Genomic DNA, 17,228 nt, shown 5'->3' with positions numbered 1-17,228 from the left:
TTAAAAATTTACAGAAGAAGCAATCTGCCCTGAGATGTGGTATACAATAAACAAGTAAACAAATAAAAATATAAATGTTAAGTGCTATGAAGAAAATAAACAGAGCACTGTAGCAGAAAAATATATGGTATAATTCACCCTATGAGACAGGTGGTTGTACTTTCATCTTTCTGATAAAGGAACTCAAAGTTGAAACGATTAAGTAATTTCTGGAAGATTATACAACTAAGTGGTTGAATAAGGATAGAACTCATTTGCCTAATCCAAGGCCTAAGCTTCAAACCATGAATTTAACGCATATGACGGTCCAAAAAGTAACTTCAGTTTGAAAATCAAATGACAGTTCAAATCTATATAGTCTTTTTAACAAAACAATAGTCCAAAGTGTAAAACAAATATTAACATTTATAATAAAGTCTATAATATATACCTGTAAACTTATCCCAGTTTCTTCCTTACTTTTTTCACTCAAACTGGAAATAGTTGTACTTTGGCTCTCTTCTTCAAATGTAAGATTTCTGTTTGTCACAAGAGCATGTCTTTTAACGGGAATATACTATTTTGAGGCTTGCTAATATGTATACCATAAACTTTGAAAGAAAAAACTAACAAAGGTTACAAATAAAATATAATGAACCATTTATACTTGAAAACAATACCAAGCCTAGAACAGAAAAGGAATTTGAGAGTATTAGGTCTTTGAATGAGAATTGCATTTTAACCACAGTCTCACTTATGGAAAAGCTATATGCCAAAATATGCTTATTTTTACAGAGCTTAAAAATAGAGCAGAAGCCCTTTCAGTTCAATTCCTAAATGGTCTGTCAGTGATTTTACCTGAAGTTTAACCTCACTGGGGCTTCCCTAGTGGCTCAGAGGGGAGAATCTGCCAGCAATGTGGGAGACCTGGGTTTTGATCCCTGGGTCGGGAAGACCTCCTGGAGAAGAGAATGACTACACACACCAGTATTCTTGCCTGGAAAATTCCACAGACTGAGGAGCCTGGCAGGCTATAGTCCACGAAGTTCAAAAGAGTCAGACACAAAGGAGCGACTTAACACTTACTTACTTAACCTCATTAATAAACACAGGCATGCAAATTAAGACCACACCTGAGATACCACTTAACATTTGATAATTTGGCAAAATTAAGAAATCTAATATTAAGTGTTGAAAAGGAAGTGGACCGGTAGGACCACAGGTAATAAGTGACAGAATTAGAATTCAGATTTGTCTACATTTTGATATTAACTAACTTGAATAGGAAACCTAAGAGAACAATTCATTTTTTTGATCTGATAGTGTTTGTAAACTGTTGATTTGTATTTTGCTTTTATACTTTTCCTGATCACTTTAGATTTACCAAAGTCTCAGTTCACCTGAGTCACTGAAGAAAATCAGCATTCCCTACCCTTTCTATGGCAACCCACTCCAGTATTCTTGCCTGGAGAATCCCATGGACAGAGGAGCCTGGCAAGCTACAGTCCATGGGGTTGCAAGAGTTGGACACGACTTGGCGACTAAACCACCACCACCCTTTCTATACACCTCATGTCTGTTTGCTCTCCCCTGTCCATTAGGCATTTGAAAAAAAAAATCATATTGTCAAAGCAAACAGCAAGTCCCATTTATGACGCACTTCTCCCCTAAAGCTAACCAAAATAAAATCCAGGCACTTTTGATCGTTAAACAAGCAATTCTGCAAAAATTTGCCACATTCTATATAATCACTTATTCTCAAATTAAAAGAGCTTTTATTTATACTCAGATAAGAACTGTTACTCACCACTGATTAGTAAAATATATTATTCTATGGAACCAAGATACTGAGGTGCACTCAGATTAAAATTACTACAAAGTAAGCAGGGTTTCTACCAAATTTTTAAGACCTAAAGTAGTCAAAAATCAATTTCTTAGTCATTTTACTTGTCTTTGTACAAAGTAGAGTCTTAAGTGTTCACAAACATGTCAATTACACATTATACACATGATCTACACACTGTCGATTTTGGGGGGTATTTTAATAAAATCTAGAAATTACATTCCAATGCTATTAAGCTACAGTTGGTAAGTATACTGATACATAGGGGTATACTGACTACACTGTAGATTTTTAACAGGTTTTAATTGAAAAGGAGAAATTAAAACAAATGAGAGCATTAAGCAAACTAGTCCAAAGTCTACTAAATTAATCATATCTGAACTAGGATCTGAACTCTGGTGCCTGGTTTTCCACAATCCAAAAACCATACTACTTTCAGCTTAATGACAATCCAAAGTAGAAATTATAGGTAGCAAGCATAAGAAATGCATCAATATAACACTTCTTTGCTATTTCAATTTTGTAGTATGAGTGATTTCATGGTTGGAAAGTGAGGCTAACTATAAAAATAAATATTTACTGTAGAGCAATTAATCTCCAATTAGAAACTAATTAATTAATTAAAAAATAAACACTAAGCTATTTCAAATGAACAAAGATTTGAGGAAGGCCATTGGGACAGTAAACTGTATTTTTCACTCTTCAACTTTCTTGGCTATTTTTTCCTTTTCTCTAAGATTACACCTGTTAAACTCTTATGAGAGTTCTAACTCAGAGGAAAAGCAGAGTAAAGAAGTAGGAATCCAGGTAGACACCAAAACAATGAAAGCGATTTAGTCACAGAAAGCAATCAGGTTACATAACTTCTAGTCAATAAGTAAAATGGATCTTGAATAAACTGAGGGAACAAGGGTAAACTTAATCTAAAATTAGGGACTCATTCAACCATCTGAAAAATAATTATTGATCACTTATATAAAGTTCCCAATGCTAGTTACTATGGGGAATACAGAGAAAAATAAGGATGATCTCTGTTCTCCAGAAGTTTGTTATCTGTGTAATTTTTATAATTATTGGGTAATAAACATCTCTAGTTCAGGGTAGAACTGCTTATTTCTTTAACATACTTTTATTATCATTTCTCCTTAAAAGGTAGAAAGTGTTTATTTAAAATACCTTTTAAATGGGAGAGTGGAAGCAAAACACATCTTTAATATATACCTTTAATGAAACAATGTCGACACCAATTTTATAAACCAGAACTTCCAAATCCCGTTACCTTTTCTCTTGATCATCCAAGTTCTTCTTATCTGCATAGATTTCTGCATATAGCAATGCTGTAAAATGAGCGGCACAAGACTGAGCTACTTTGGCAACCTCTAGGTAATTCAACTCCAGCCAGAAAGCATCATCAAAAACTGTTCCTGAAGAGGGTCTAAAGAAAACATTTAAATCTAGTTACGTCCATTTCTTTCTTTTCTTAATTAAAAAAAAATTTTTTTTTACATCCATTTCTTTAACTTACGTACCAAAAGTATATTGATATAGAATACGATGGTAGTCAGTGCTAGTTAAAAAGAAAATTACATTCAAATAACCAAAAACCACATATCCCCAATATATAACAATAAACACCTGAGATAACATAGCTAAAGAGTTCCAGCACTCTTTTTGGATCACATACCTATTAGAAAATCTGATAAAAGCTATGGACCATCATCGCATAAAAATCTGAGGTTCATACTTGCCCCCCACCGAGGGATCCATGGACCACAGGCTACGAATAGGCTATACAGAATAACTAAAAATACATACACAAGTGTTTTTAAATGATCAATTTAACGAAAATAGTGTTTCTTCTAAGACACATTTATATGTTTTTCCTATTGCAGTTAATTTTCTTCTGAGCTAATTGCCTAGGTTGAGGTTATTTAACAAAAATCTTCCACTGTGATAACAGTAGGCCGTAACTGGAAGGGACGACATTATCTTTCTCAAGACAATTTTATAGAGATGTGACGAGGCAGTAGTTAAGAAAATTGGTATTAAAGCAGGAAACTCTAGCTAACTCAAATCCAGCTGGATTACCTTCTACAAGCTGTATGAATTTTGGCAACTTAACTTCTTAAGCCTCAGTTTCTTCATTTGCAAAACCAGGTAACAATATATACCTCAGAGAACAGCTGTACTGAGTAAATAATACTTACAAAGCTGATGAATAAAGTGCCTATCACATAGCCAAGACTTAACTATAGCTATTCTGAGAAACCAGTCCATCCTAAAGGAAATCAGTCCTGAGTGTTCATTGGAAGGACTGATGTTGAAGCTGAAAACTCCAATACTTTGGCCACCTGATGCGAAGAGCTGACTCATTTGAAAAGACCCTGATGCTGGGAAAGATTGAAGGTGAGAGGAGAAGGGGACGACAGAGGATGAGATGGTTGAATGGCATCACCAATTCAATGGACATGAGTTTGAGTAAACTCTGGGAGTTGGTGACGGACAGGGAGGCCTGGCATGCTATAGTCCATGGGGTCGCAAAAAGTCGGACACGACTGAGCGACTGAACTGAACTGATTCTGAGAAACACGAACCTGAACTCAAGTTCTTACTCTTTATTCTATGTCCTAGCCATATTATCTCAAGGAATCTTCTTTAAGGCCTTATTTAGAATAAAAATTTAATATTGAGATATTTTATCTTCTTGAAGGCTAACCAAAGTAAATGATACTGTAACTCAATGGTAAACAAAAAATGAATAATTCAGAGGTGAAACTGCCTCCCAACACTGAGAAAAGATATGCTGCCAGTTACAGTTTTGAATGGGGTTTCTCACAAGAGGATTCAATATAAAACAATATAGTGAATCAGTAACTTTCTAACCAGAAACACAGACACCGAAAGGCCTAACACTTCTTTTTCTAAGCATGAGATGGAAAGGATGAGGATACAGAGGAGTAAATTTTTAAGATGTAAACACATTTAGGTCAAAAAATTTTTCCAAATTCCACTACGATTTTTTATTTTTCTCCCACCATTCCCTCCCATTCTTTGTCAGTCACTGCCACTACCACCGTACAAACCAACGAGACATCAATGCCTACCTATGCAAGTTCTAGGCCTACTATATGATTTCTTTAAAGTTCTGGTCAACTCTGGAGCAGTAAAAATCTGTTGACCATCCTCTCTATCAATTCCTGTACTCACTGTTAAACATCTCAAAAAAAAATAATAGGAACAAAAATACTGAATTATAAAGCAATTTTTCAGAATCAAGAAAATAAACACTGCTATAGGCAGTATCACTATATAGAACCACAGATTTTGAGGACCATGTGACAAAGTAAAGAAACTTGTGCTTCAAAATGAGATAAATAAAGGAACTTTTTTACATAACTCTAACTACTACTGAGACAAAAGTAAAGAAAAGAGTTAAAAGAGGAGCAATGCAACTAAAAGTAACCTGGAAAATCACTATTCCTTTTCCATTACTATAAATGAAATTAACTAAAGCCCCCAAAGACTGAATGATTTAGCAAAGATAACACTGTTACTATCATAGTTAGGGCTAAAATTCAGTGCTCAGTCGCTCAGCTGTGTCTGACTCTTTGTGACCACAAGGACAGTCGCCTGCCAGGCTCCTCTGTCCATGGGATTCTCCAGGCAAGAATACTGGAGAGGGTTGCCACTTCCTTCTCCACGAATTCAGAGTTCCTACAGTATTCAAAGTCTTGTAATTTATGTTGTAATAACCTATAATGGAAAATAATCTGAAAAAAAATACATATATATAACTGAATCACTTTGCTGAACAACAGAAACTAGCACAATATTACAAATAAACTATACTTCACTTAAAAAAAGTATTGAGAGTTCCTGACATTGATTTCACCAAAGCTCCACCCTGAATATGGATTATTTCAAGGGGATATAAGCATCACATATATTAAATACAGCAACCTCAAATAATCATGTTAAAATTCAGTCAGCAATAACAAGTTACACTTCTAAATACCCAAACTCAAGAACCAGTAGTCACTTACCTCTTTTGTCTCCTCAAGTAGTCCACAACAGCAAGCATTGTTCTTTGTGATTTTTTATCCACATGGCATCGGAATAAGTTTTCTGACTCTGACAAAGAAAGAGATGTCCTATCAGTCCCAGACAGATGTGCTTAGGAGTCCTCTTCCTGTTGTCTGGGATTGTCTTCCTCTACAATATAAGGTTCTAGCACAAAACAGGCTCTTAATAAATATGAATCAACAAATGGAATTTAATAACATTTCTTTTTCTTTTAAAAGAAACTATTATGCTTAATAAAATTAAGAATTTAACTGTAATTTATATTTTATTTCTGAAGAGGACTAATTCATTGATTTAGTAACTATTTACATAGGACTTTTTAATGTACTAGGTAGGTGCTCAGTATACAATGGTGTAAGAAAGACTATTTCTCACCAAATGGAACTCAATGACTAGCCTAAGAGACTCAACACACTGTGATGTGTGCTATGATAGAGAAAGTTTAAAATATCAGAGAGGCATATAAAAAAAGAACTCTGAACAAGAAGCGTTTCACAGAAGAGAATGGTGTCCGAAAAACCAATGTTTCATTTGGAGAGGAAGAAAGAATAGTGTTCCAGACAACAGTAAGATGGCTGAAACAAGAATGAACATGGAGAATTTACTGAAAGATTTCACTGTACTGAACCACAGCGCTGGAAAGCAGCTGCAGACAGAGAAACATAGACGGACTAATGTTACTTATAACACAGGACTCCCAGGATTTGGTGATCAAATGAGACATGTGAAAAAGGTTTCAGGCTTAAACTACTGCATGCTCCTTATTGAAAGGAGGAGGCTAGAGGATGGAGGTGAAGATGATAAATTTACCTTTGGACAGCTGAATTTGAGATGTACACAGGACATTCAAATGGAGGCAGTGAGACTTATAGACATCAGAAAAGAAACCATTTGATAGACATCTATATGCTTTCCTTTTCAATAGTAGATTTTACATGTGAAATTTAAACTTTCATTTACAACAATAAAAATACTGGCATAAAATAAAACTGGCTGGTTTTATGTTTGAAAGCCTACAGCACAAACATGCATAAACAACTGACAAAGATGAAAAAAAGTCTTAGTCAACTGTACTGGTCTTGAAGTACAGTATGTGAATTTGTACCTAGGTTTATGTTTGTACATAAAATACATTAATAATACATATTCAGGACATATTAATCTGTAAGTTAACATCACATATCTATAAATCTTTTCCTTTTCTCAAATTTAGGTTTGAAAAACTGACCAACAATGAGCCCTCAACAATGTATTGATGTTATTGTTTAGTTGCTAAGTCATGTCTGACTCTTTTGCGACACCGTGAACTACAGCCCACCAGGCTCCTCTCTCCATAAAATTTACCAGGCAAAAATACTGGAGTGGGTTGCCATTTGCTTTTCCAGGGAATCTTCCCAACCCAGGGATACGAATTCACATCTCCTGCATTGGCAGGCAGATTCTTTACCACTGAGCCACCAAGTAAGCCCATGTGTATTCAATTCTTGGTTTAACTTCTCCTGCAATAAGCTCTCAGCATGGGAAATACTTCTTATACAAGAGCATGGAAGGAGGGTAAGTTATAAAAGTTTAAGTAAAACATAGTCCAATTTTTCTTTTAAAAAACTAATGTATATGTGAAATGTTAACTGTAGTAATCCCAGATCACAGAATTATGAGTAATTCTGCCAGCAACAAGCACAGCGTTTAATATGCACTAAAGACTCAATCAATTGCTCCATTAATATTAGTCTATATTTAATGAGAGGGTACTATGCATTAAGTATTATTCTAGGTGTTTTACACACAATATTTCGTCAAAAACTTGTTACAATTTTTATCTCCATTTTACAGATGGCAGAATAGATGTTTAGAGGTTATGAGATTAAGCCTACAAAGTGCCTTGATGGGACTCAAACAATATCTTTCTCTAGAACCGAGACTTTAACAGTATAAAGTTGAGAAATTTAAAAGAATACCTGAATCCAAAGTTGCAGGGGTTGTGGATCGGCTTGTTTGTGAAGAGTGTTTGAAACAGCTAGTGAAAAATCCCTGAATGTGTGTAGAAAGGAGATTTCTCCATGATTCATCTGTATCTTGTAGTAAAATATCATGAATCAAGAATGGAAGCACAGTCTGACAAAAGTCAGTTTTCACCTAAAATATACAAACATATCCAGTCAATAGTTTTGAGTAAAAACATTTTACTTAAAATATTCATTCTCTGTTAATGACATAAGTCACGAACTCTATATACTACTAAAAAATTTACAAAAAAACATATGTACCAGATAGTGTTGGTTTTTTTTTGATCAAACTAACCTAAAATATCTATATAGAACATATATCTTACACTGAAATAGTTCATTTCCAGTCGAGGCTATTTGCATATAATGAAATAGGATATTGCTTACAAATAAAATTACTATGTGACTATTGTAAAAAATATTTGATACATGAAAAGTGTTACTAATAACACATTTGACAAAGGGGAAAATGAGGATCAAAATTTAAGGAAAAAAAGCTGAAAATAGGATTTTAGCACTTTTTCTACATAGAATGAAGAGCTCTAACAGTCATGTTTAAAAGTTTACAGTTTTAATAAACACTAATTTTGGAGCTGACTGTGACTTAGATCATGAACTCCTTATTGCAAAACTCAGACTTAAATTGAAAAAGGTAGGGAAAAACACTAGGCCATTCAGGTATGACCTAAATCAAATGCATTGTGATTATACAGTGGGAGTGACAAATAGATTCAAGAGATTAGATCTGATAGACACTGTGCCTGAAGAACTATGGACAGAGGCTCGTGACATTGTACAGGAGGCAGTGATCAAAACCACCTCCAAGAAAAAGAAATGGAAATAGGCAAAATGGTTATCTGAGGAGGTCTTACAAATAGCTGAGAAAAGAAGACAAGCAAAAGGCAAAGGAGAAAAGGAAAGATATACCCATCTGAATGAAGAATTTCAAGAATAGCAAGAAGAGATAAGAAAGCCTTCCTCAGTGATCAATGCAAAGAAATAGAGGAAAACAATAGAATGGGAAAAAATCATGGTATCCAGTCCTATCACTTCATGGCAAACAGATGGGGAAAAAATGGAAACTGTGACAGACTTTATTTTCTTTGGCTCCCACTGCATCAGTGATTGCAGTCATGAAATTAAAAGACGCCTGCCCTTTGAAAGAAAAGCTATGAAAAACCTAGACAGCATATTAAAAAGCAGAGACATCACTTTGCTGACAAAGGTCCATACAATCAAAGCAAGAGTTGGACCATAAGGAAGTCTGAACACCAAAAAATTGATGTTTTCAAATTGTGATGCTGGAGTAGTCTCTGGAGAGACCCTTAGATAGCAAGGAGATTAAAACAGTCAACCCTAAAGGAAATCAACCCCAAATATCGATTTGAAATACTGATGCTAAAGATGAAGCACCAATACTTTGGCCATCTGATGTGAAGAGTCAACTCATTAGAAAAGACCTTGTTACCGGGAAAGATTGAGGGCAGGAGGAGAAGGAGGGACAGAGGATGAGATGGTTGCATGGCATCATCAACTCAATGGACATGAGTTTGAGCAAACTGCAGCAGACAGTGAAAAACAGGGAAGACTGGCGTGTTGCAGCTCATGGGGTTGCAAAGAACTGACTCAGTGACTGAACAACGATAACAAAGAAAGCATGTCACAGATTTGATGCAGAAAAAGCTTTTGACATCCATTTATGATTTAAGGAAAATAAAAAAACTCTCCACAAAGCAGGAAGAGAGGGAACCTACCTCAACTTAATAAAGGCCATGTAAGACAAAACCAAAACTAACATTACACTCAATGGTGAAAAACTGAAAACATTTTCTCTAAGATCAGAAACAAGACGAGGATGTCCACTCTCACCATTTTTATTCAGCATAGTTTTGGAAGTCCTAGCCATGGCAATCAGAGAAAAAAAAGAAATAAAAGAAATCCAAATTGGAAAAGAAGAGGTGAAACAGTCCTTGTTTGCAGATGACATGATACTATACATAGAAAACCCTAAATGTGCTACCAGAAGCTTCTAGAGTTATTCAATGAATTTGGTAAAGTTTCAAGATAAAAAGTTAATACACAGAAATCTCTTGCATTCCTATTTACTAACAATGAAAGACCAGAAAGAGAAATCAAAAAAGTCCCATGTACCACTGCATTAAAAAAATAAAATAGGATTTCCCTGGTGGTCCAATGCCTCCCAACGCAGGGGACATGGGTTCAAACCCTAGTTGGGGAACTCGCAAGCCTCATAGAGTGACCAAGGGAAAAAAAAAAAAGAATAGAATACCTAGGAATATACCTACCTAGAAGGCAAAAGGCCTGTACTCAGTAAACTATAAAACACTGATGAAAGAAATCAAAGATGAAACAAATAGATGGAAAGATTCCTGGATTGGAAGAATCAATGTTGTGAAAATCACTGTATCTACCCAATGCAATCTACAGATTCAATGCAACCCTATTAAACGACCAATGTCATTTAACCAGATCTAGAAGAAAGAATTTTACAGTTTCTATGGAGAGACAAAAGACCCTGAACAGCCAAGGCAATCTTGAGAAAGAAAAATGGAGCTGGAGGAAACGGGATTCCTGACTTCATAATATACTACAAAGCTACAGTAGTCAAGACAATTCGATACTGGCAGAAACAGAAATATACATCAACGGTACAGGATGGAAAACCCAGAGACAATGCCATGCACATACGGTCACCTAATCTATGACAAAGGAGGCAAGAATATACAATGGAGAAAAGACAGTCTCTTTAATAAGTGGTACTGGGAAAACTGGACAACTACATGTAAAAGAATGAAATTGGAACACTTGTTAACACCATCCACAAAAATAAACTCAAAATGGATTAAAGACCTAAATGTAAGGCCAGGTACTATAAAACTGTAGAGGAAAACATAGGCAGAACACTCTCTGACATAAATCACATTAAAGTATTTTTTGATTCACCTGCTAAAGCAATGAAAATAAAAATAAACAAAGGGGACCTAATTAAACTTAGAAGCTTTTGCACAGCAAAGGAAACCATAAACAAAATGAAAAGACAAACCCACATAAGGGGAGAAAATCTTCGCAAATCAAACAAGAGACAAGGGACTACTCTCCAAAATATACAAACAGCTCACGCAACTCAGTATCAAAAAAGAAAAAAAAAAAAACCAATAAAAAAGCTGGGTGGAAGATCTAAATAGACATTTCTCCAAAGACATACCAAAGACACGCCAAAAAGCAGATGAAAAGATGCTCAACATCACTAATTATTGGGGCTTCCCTGGTGGCTCAGAGAGTAAAGCGTCTGCCTGCAATGCGGGAGGCCTGGGTTCGATCCATGGGACAGGAAGATCCCTTGGAGAAGGAAATGGCAACCCACTCCAGTATTCTTGCCTGGAAAATCCCACGGACGGAGAAACCTGATAGGCTACAGTCCATGGGGTCGCAAGACATGCTAAAAAGCAGATGAAAAGATGCTCAACATCACTAATTATTAGAGAAATGCAAATCAAAACTAATGAGGTATTACCTCAACCAGTCAGGATGGCCATCATCAAAAAATGTACAAACAATGAGCACAGCCTCCTACACTACTGGGGGTAATACAGTGGTACAGTCAACGTGGAGAGTAGTATGGAGGTTCCTTAAAAACTAAAAACAGAGCTACATACGATCCTGCAATCCCACGCCTGGGCATATACATCCAGAGAAAACCATACTTAGAAACAACACATGCACCCCAACGTTCACTGCAGCATTATTTACAACAGCCGGGACATGGAGGCAACCTAAATGTCTATCAACAGAGGAACAGATAAAGAATGTGTGGTACATATATATACAACAGAATTTTACTTGGCCATAAAAAGAACAAAATAATGATATTTGCAGCAACCTGGATGGACCCAAAGATTGTCAGACTGAGTGACTTAAGTCAGGGAAAGGTAAATATCATACAACATAGCTCTTATGTAGAATCTAAAAAAATGGCACACATGAACTTATTTACAAAATAGAAACAGAGTCACAGATGTAGAATATAAAGCACAGTTCCAGGACAGGGGGTGGGTATAAAATGGGAAACTGGGACTACATACACACAGTACTATATATAAAATAGATAATTAATAAGGACCTATTGTATAGCACAGGGAACTCTTCTTAATACTTTTTAAAGATCCATATGGGAAAAGAATCTAAAAAAGAGTGGGCACATGTATAACTGGTTCACTTTGCTGTACAGCAGAAATCAACATAACATTGTAAACCAATTATATTCAATAAAAATTAAAAAAAAACCATCACAGAAAGTTAATGACAATGACCTCAATAGAAGTAAATTTAAAGTTAGAACAGACCTTTGGTTAACACAAATAATTTTTAATCATCTGTATTTTAACTACCATCAGTAACATGTTATTCATGACACCCCCTTAGAACTCATCTAAAATGTAGCTACCTCACAGCTGAAAAGTGCTATATAAAAAGATGCTCTGTTGAATGGGTTCACAACAGCTGAGTATAAGGTATTCTGCATGAAGGTGATGTGCAGTACACAGAACTCTTTTTTTATATATAGGCAACGAACATGAACAAAAAAGCAAAATGGAATGGGACAAGCAAAGAAAATTATGATGAGAAAGCTCAAATTAAAAAAACAGAAGTAGAAATGGTATGAGTCAGACTAATCTTCTTACCTCACACATTGGCTTTAATAACTGAAGAACTTCACTTTTTGTGCCACCACTATTCAAAAAAGCACAAGTCAGTGTCTTTAACCAAATGTCATGATTTTCACTTTGAGGAATCCACAGGCTTGTATCATCCAAGCCTTCTAAAGGACTTTCTTTGTCAAGTCTTGGTACTTCTAAAAACTAGAAAAAGGTGATCAGAAAACGTAAATACGGTAACCAGAAACACATTTTATCTTTCCTAGGCCAAACAAATATCTAGGCATAAACAAACATGTTTCCAAATAAAACTAAGTATAGTTAAAACTATGTCTAGAGGCATCAGTTGCTTTTTAAAATTAAAATACAATTATGCTTATGAAAGGCAGAATCTGGTGAAAATTTACTGATCTAAACAGAAGGAAACTTCTGCTCTCAGTTTATCAGCGGTATGTTAAATCACAGACTCTCTGCCTCAAGTACGGAACCAGTCCAAATCTACCATACGGAACTGATTTCAGGATGAAATGAAATTTTAAAATCTTAAAACTGCAATGTTTTACAGGTTACAATATTCAGTTCAGTTCAGTTCCTCAGTTGTGTCTGACTTTTTGCGACCCCACGGACCGCAGCACGCCAGACCTCCCTGTCCATCACCAATTCCTGGAGCTTGCCCAAACTCATGTCCATCGAGTTGGTGATGCCATCCAACCATCTCAACCTCATCCTCCTGCCTTCAATCTTTCCCAGCATTGCGGTCTTTTCCAATGAGTCAGTTCTTCACATCAAAGTACTGGAGCTTCAGCTTCAGCATCAGTCCTTTCAATGAATATTCAGGACTGATTTCCTTTATAATAGTTTATAATTTATAATATTACTTAAGATTTTATAATTTATAATATTCAGGACTGATTAATAAGTTTATACTGCCAATAATTTCATTAAGACCAAAATTATATTTATGATACATCATGTTACTGAAGTTAAATTGGTGAGAACTCAGCAGCATATTTCTCAGTTGTTTTATGAAAAGAAAATATTAATGATGCTTAAGTTAAAAAAGAAGAGTTCTTAAGTATCTTTCATAGAGTCCTTTCAGTGGAACCTTGTTATGTCTGACATCAACATGAAAAAGGGAGAAATCTATACGTCATCTTATATTTCACATTAACTTATTATCACAATACCTATAAACCACACCAGGAGCAACGGCGTGTGTCTGATCAAAGAAAGGGGTTTTCCACTCCTTGAAAAAAAAGCCTGTCATTAAGAACTTTTCATATGCGCCCCCAAATCAACCATAATTTCTCTAGGCTACCTCTCTCAGCTTTTCCACACTGCCATAACTAAAAACATAGATGCAAATTATAATGGATTCAAATTATAGCTGAAATTATTTCCAAAAAACGTTAAGTGTTAGCATAATTAAGCAATATGACGTTCATAGCCCACAGCAAATAGAACTGTTCTAGATATAGTGGGTATTCAATAACATTCATTACTTGAGAGACCTTTTTTCTTGATGTTCTAAAAGGCTGTAGATAGATCAGCATGGGATCAGCTGTTGACTTATAAATCTCCCAGAAACTATGTCCAGTTTTTGTGGTTAAAATGCTTTTCAAACAGGTAACAGCTGCTGCTCGCACTTTGACACTGAAAAACACATATAATTCAAATGCCACAAAGTATATCAATATTAATCTTGATGAATGTGAAGTAACTCCTTATGAAAAAATTAAAACCTTAAATTATATTAGGAAACCTTTGCATTTATTAAGAAATTTTATATCTATAAAATTGTGTAACGTCAAACAACAATTACCAAAGCACTTTTTAAATATTCTTTTAGTAAACCTGAGTTAGTGATCACTATAACAGCAATTCCTTTCATTCACTATAAGAATGTTTATGACTTACTATAAATTAAAAAGTCTCATAAAAAGAAATACTTGAAAATAACATTGACTAATGAGGAATGAGAATGACAGAATACTAATCGCCCACAAAAAAAATATTTGATAACATTTTCTCCATGAGGAACAAATAATTTGGGATAACAGAGAATGGAATTTCCCTACAAATGATAAAATTATTGTCTAGAACAATTTTAAACAAACAGTAAGTGAAAAGCTAGTTGGAATTATTAGGTAAGACATCTATAATCTCTAATAAAAAATTAAAAGTCCTTCTCTTTTTCAAAAAATTAAGAAAAAGGGGACTGCAATACAACAGTACTGAAAATATAATAGCCGACATAAAATGTCACAAAGCCTGATACTATATATGATAATGAACTATCAAGTAAAGGCTTAAGTCCTTTTAGGAGTCTCAATTTAAGACACAGAAGCATAAACCCTAAACTTGAATTCATCCTTCATTCTGCTGTCTCTCCCTGTCTTCTCCAAATTCAATTCACCAGCAGGTCCTGCTGCCTCTGTGTTAAAAATATCCCCAGGTTCCATTTCACCTTCACTGAAAGTCAAAGTCTTATCCAACTCTTTGTGGTCCCCATCGACCGCAGCCCATCAGGCTCCTCTGTCCATGGAATTCTCCTGGCAAAGATACTGGAGTGGGTTGCCATTTCCTTCTCCAGGGGATCTTCCTGACCCAGGGATCAAACCTAGGTCTCTCACATTGCAAACAAATTCTTTACCGTTTGAGCCAGCGGGGAAGCCTGCCTTCTGCCACCCTTCCTCTTGACTACTGCAACAGTTCCATAATCAGGCTTCCCATTTCCATTTTTGCCCTATCTCAAGCCACTTGCCATATAAAAGTCACAGTAAAAGGATTAGTTGCATCATGTCTACTCTGCTTAAAACTCCATAGCTTCCTTATGTATTTCAAATAAAATTCAAATTTATTAATCAGAATTAGTCTGACCTTTCTAATTTCATTTTACGTCATCTTCTTTCACACCAGGCTTTCTCTGATCCTCAAACACATGAAGCTTATTCTACTCTAGCTATTCCCTGCCTGGAATGTTTTATTCCTAATCACCTTTCAGTTAATTCCTGAACACCCAGATCCACTGAATGACATTTCCTCACAGAAGCCTTCCATGATTCTATGAATTCCTTGGTCAACATCCCTTTGTATACCTGAGGTCCCTCAAACATGTAATGATTTTTTTCCTCTTACAAAAAAGACAGGAAAAACAAACTGTACCTATTCCCTGTGGTTCTCAAGTTTAAGTCACACTAGTATTTTTGTGCACCTTTTTCTGAAAAATCAATTGCAAATTACTGTGTAACAAGTGAAACACAAAGCTTGCAAATTTTCTGTGGAAAATCTCTTCAAAATCTGTATCAGATACACTTTGAAATACATTTTTATAATGAGATGAATTAAAAAATGAATAGAAGAATGGCTAAATGTGATAAAATAAGGATAATAATGGTAGAATATAGTAAAAATCTAGGTGGCAATTATATGGGTATTTACTGCAAAATTCTTTCAATTTTGCTGTATGCTTGCAAATTTTTCTAACAAAATGTTGGGAAGGAAACCATGCCAGCCCTTTCACTGTAACAACAACAATAAAAGAGAGAAAGATGCACGTCCTTAAAATCAACAACGAAAACATAGCAAGTAGACACTATTGCCAGTCATTTACTCCCCAAGAGAAGGAGAGGGTGTTACAGGGAAACAGATGCAAAATACCTTTTTACCATACTGTGGGAGTACATGCCTGCTTAGTCATGCCCAACTCTTTGCAACTCCATGGACTGTAGCCCACCAGGCTCCTCTGTCCACAGGACTTCCCAGGCAGGAAGACTGGAGTGGGTTGTCATTTCCTTCTCCAGGGGATCTTCCTGACCAAGGGACCGAACCCGCGTCTCTTGCTTCTCCTGCATTGGCAGGCGGATTCTTAACCACTGGGCTACCTGGGAAGCCCTATTCACCTTAGAAACATGCCCAATTGTGGGCAAAAATTGTTTGAACCCAGTCCCCAAAAATGGTGGTGATGAAGTGCTCAAATATATCAAAAATAAATCCATTTGACCTTTGAACAACAAGGGTTTGAACTGTATAGATCCACTTATACACAGAGTTTTTTCAATAGTAAATACTACAGTACTATACCATCTGCAGTTGGTTGACTCCTCAGATACAGAACCATGGATAGAGAGCCCCAACTGTAAGTACACATGAATTTTCCACTAAGCAAAGCATCCTTACGCTCACATTGTTCAAGGGTCTGTAAATAATAAATAGATAACTTCAAATAGATAAATGGGGAGGGGATGAGAAAGCAAAAGTAATCTCATAATCAGCAAGCTGAAATTATACTGTTGTCATTTTGTTCTGTATTGAGCATTAGTGGGAAAAAGAAAGCCCTGTCTGATTAGCTTAGAACTTTTGGAGTTGTAATTCCCACTCTATGACTTATTGTAAAAGGATACAAATGAGCTTGTTTATAAAAGAGAAACAGACTCTCAGCCTTGGAGAAGGAATTTATGGCTGTCAAGGGGGAAGGCTGAAGGAGAGAGGTAGGGAGTTTGGGATTGACGCATACACACTACTATATTTAAAGTGGATAACCAACAAGGATCTATGTACACATAGCATGGGGAGCTCTGCTCAATGCCATGTGGCAGCCTGGATGGAAGGTGAGTTTGGGAGAGGATAGATATAGCAGAG

The 17,228-nt window shown here is 35.7% G+C and overlaps 1 protein-coding gene across 1 annotated transcript in view; it reads right to left on the bottom strand.

Moving 5' to 3' along the window:
• Window positions 1-17,228, bottom strand: part of ATM (ATM serine/threonine kinase) — a 143,409-nt gene that overhangs the window by 47,158 nt on the left and 79,023 nt on the right. Inside the window, exons 36-41 of the mRNA XM_043898421.1 lie at window positions 14,099-14,240; window positions 12,615-12,791; window positions 7,864-8,041; window positions 5,866-5,953; window positions 3,102-3,257; window positions 431-518 (exon numbers count right to left, since the gene is read on the bottom strand). Of these exons, the coding sequence (XP_043754356.1) occupies window positions 431-518; window positions 3,102-3,257; window positions 5,866-5,953; window positions 7,864-8,041; window positions 12,615-12,791; window positions 14,099-14,240 (829 nt within the window). The remainder of the gene's footprint in view (window positions 1-430; window positions 519-3,101; window positions 3,258-5,865; window positions 5,954-7,863; window positions 8,042-12,614; window positions 12,792-14,098; window positions 14,241-17,228) is intronic.

This window comes from Cervus elaphus, chromosome 1, assembly GCF_910594005.1.
Source record: "Cervus elaphus chromosome 1, mCerEla1.1, whole genome shotgun sequence".
NCBI lineage: Eukaryota > Metazoa > Chordata > Mammalia > Artiodactyla > Cervidae > Cervus > Cervus elaphus.
The sequence above is the reverse complement of the archived record's forward strand: the minus strand, read 5'-3'. Positions and strand labels throughout refer to the sequence as shown.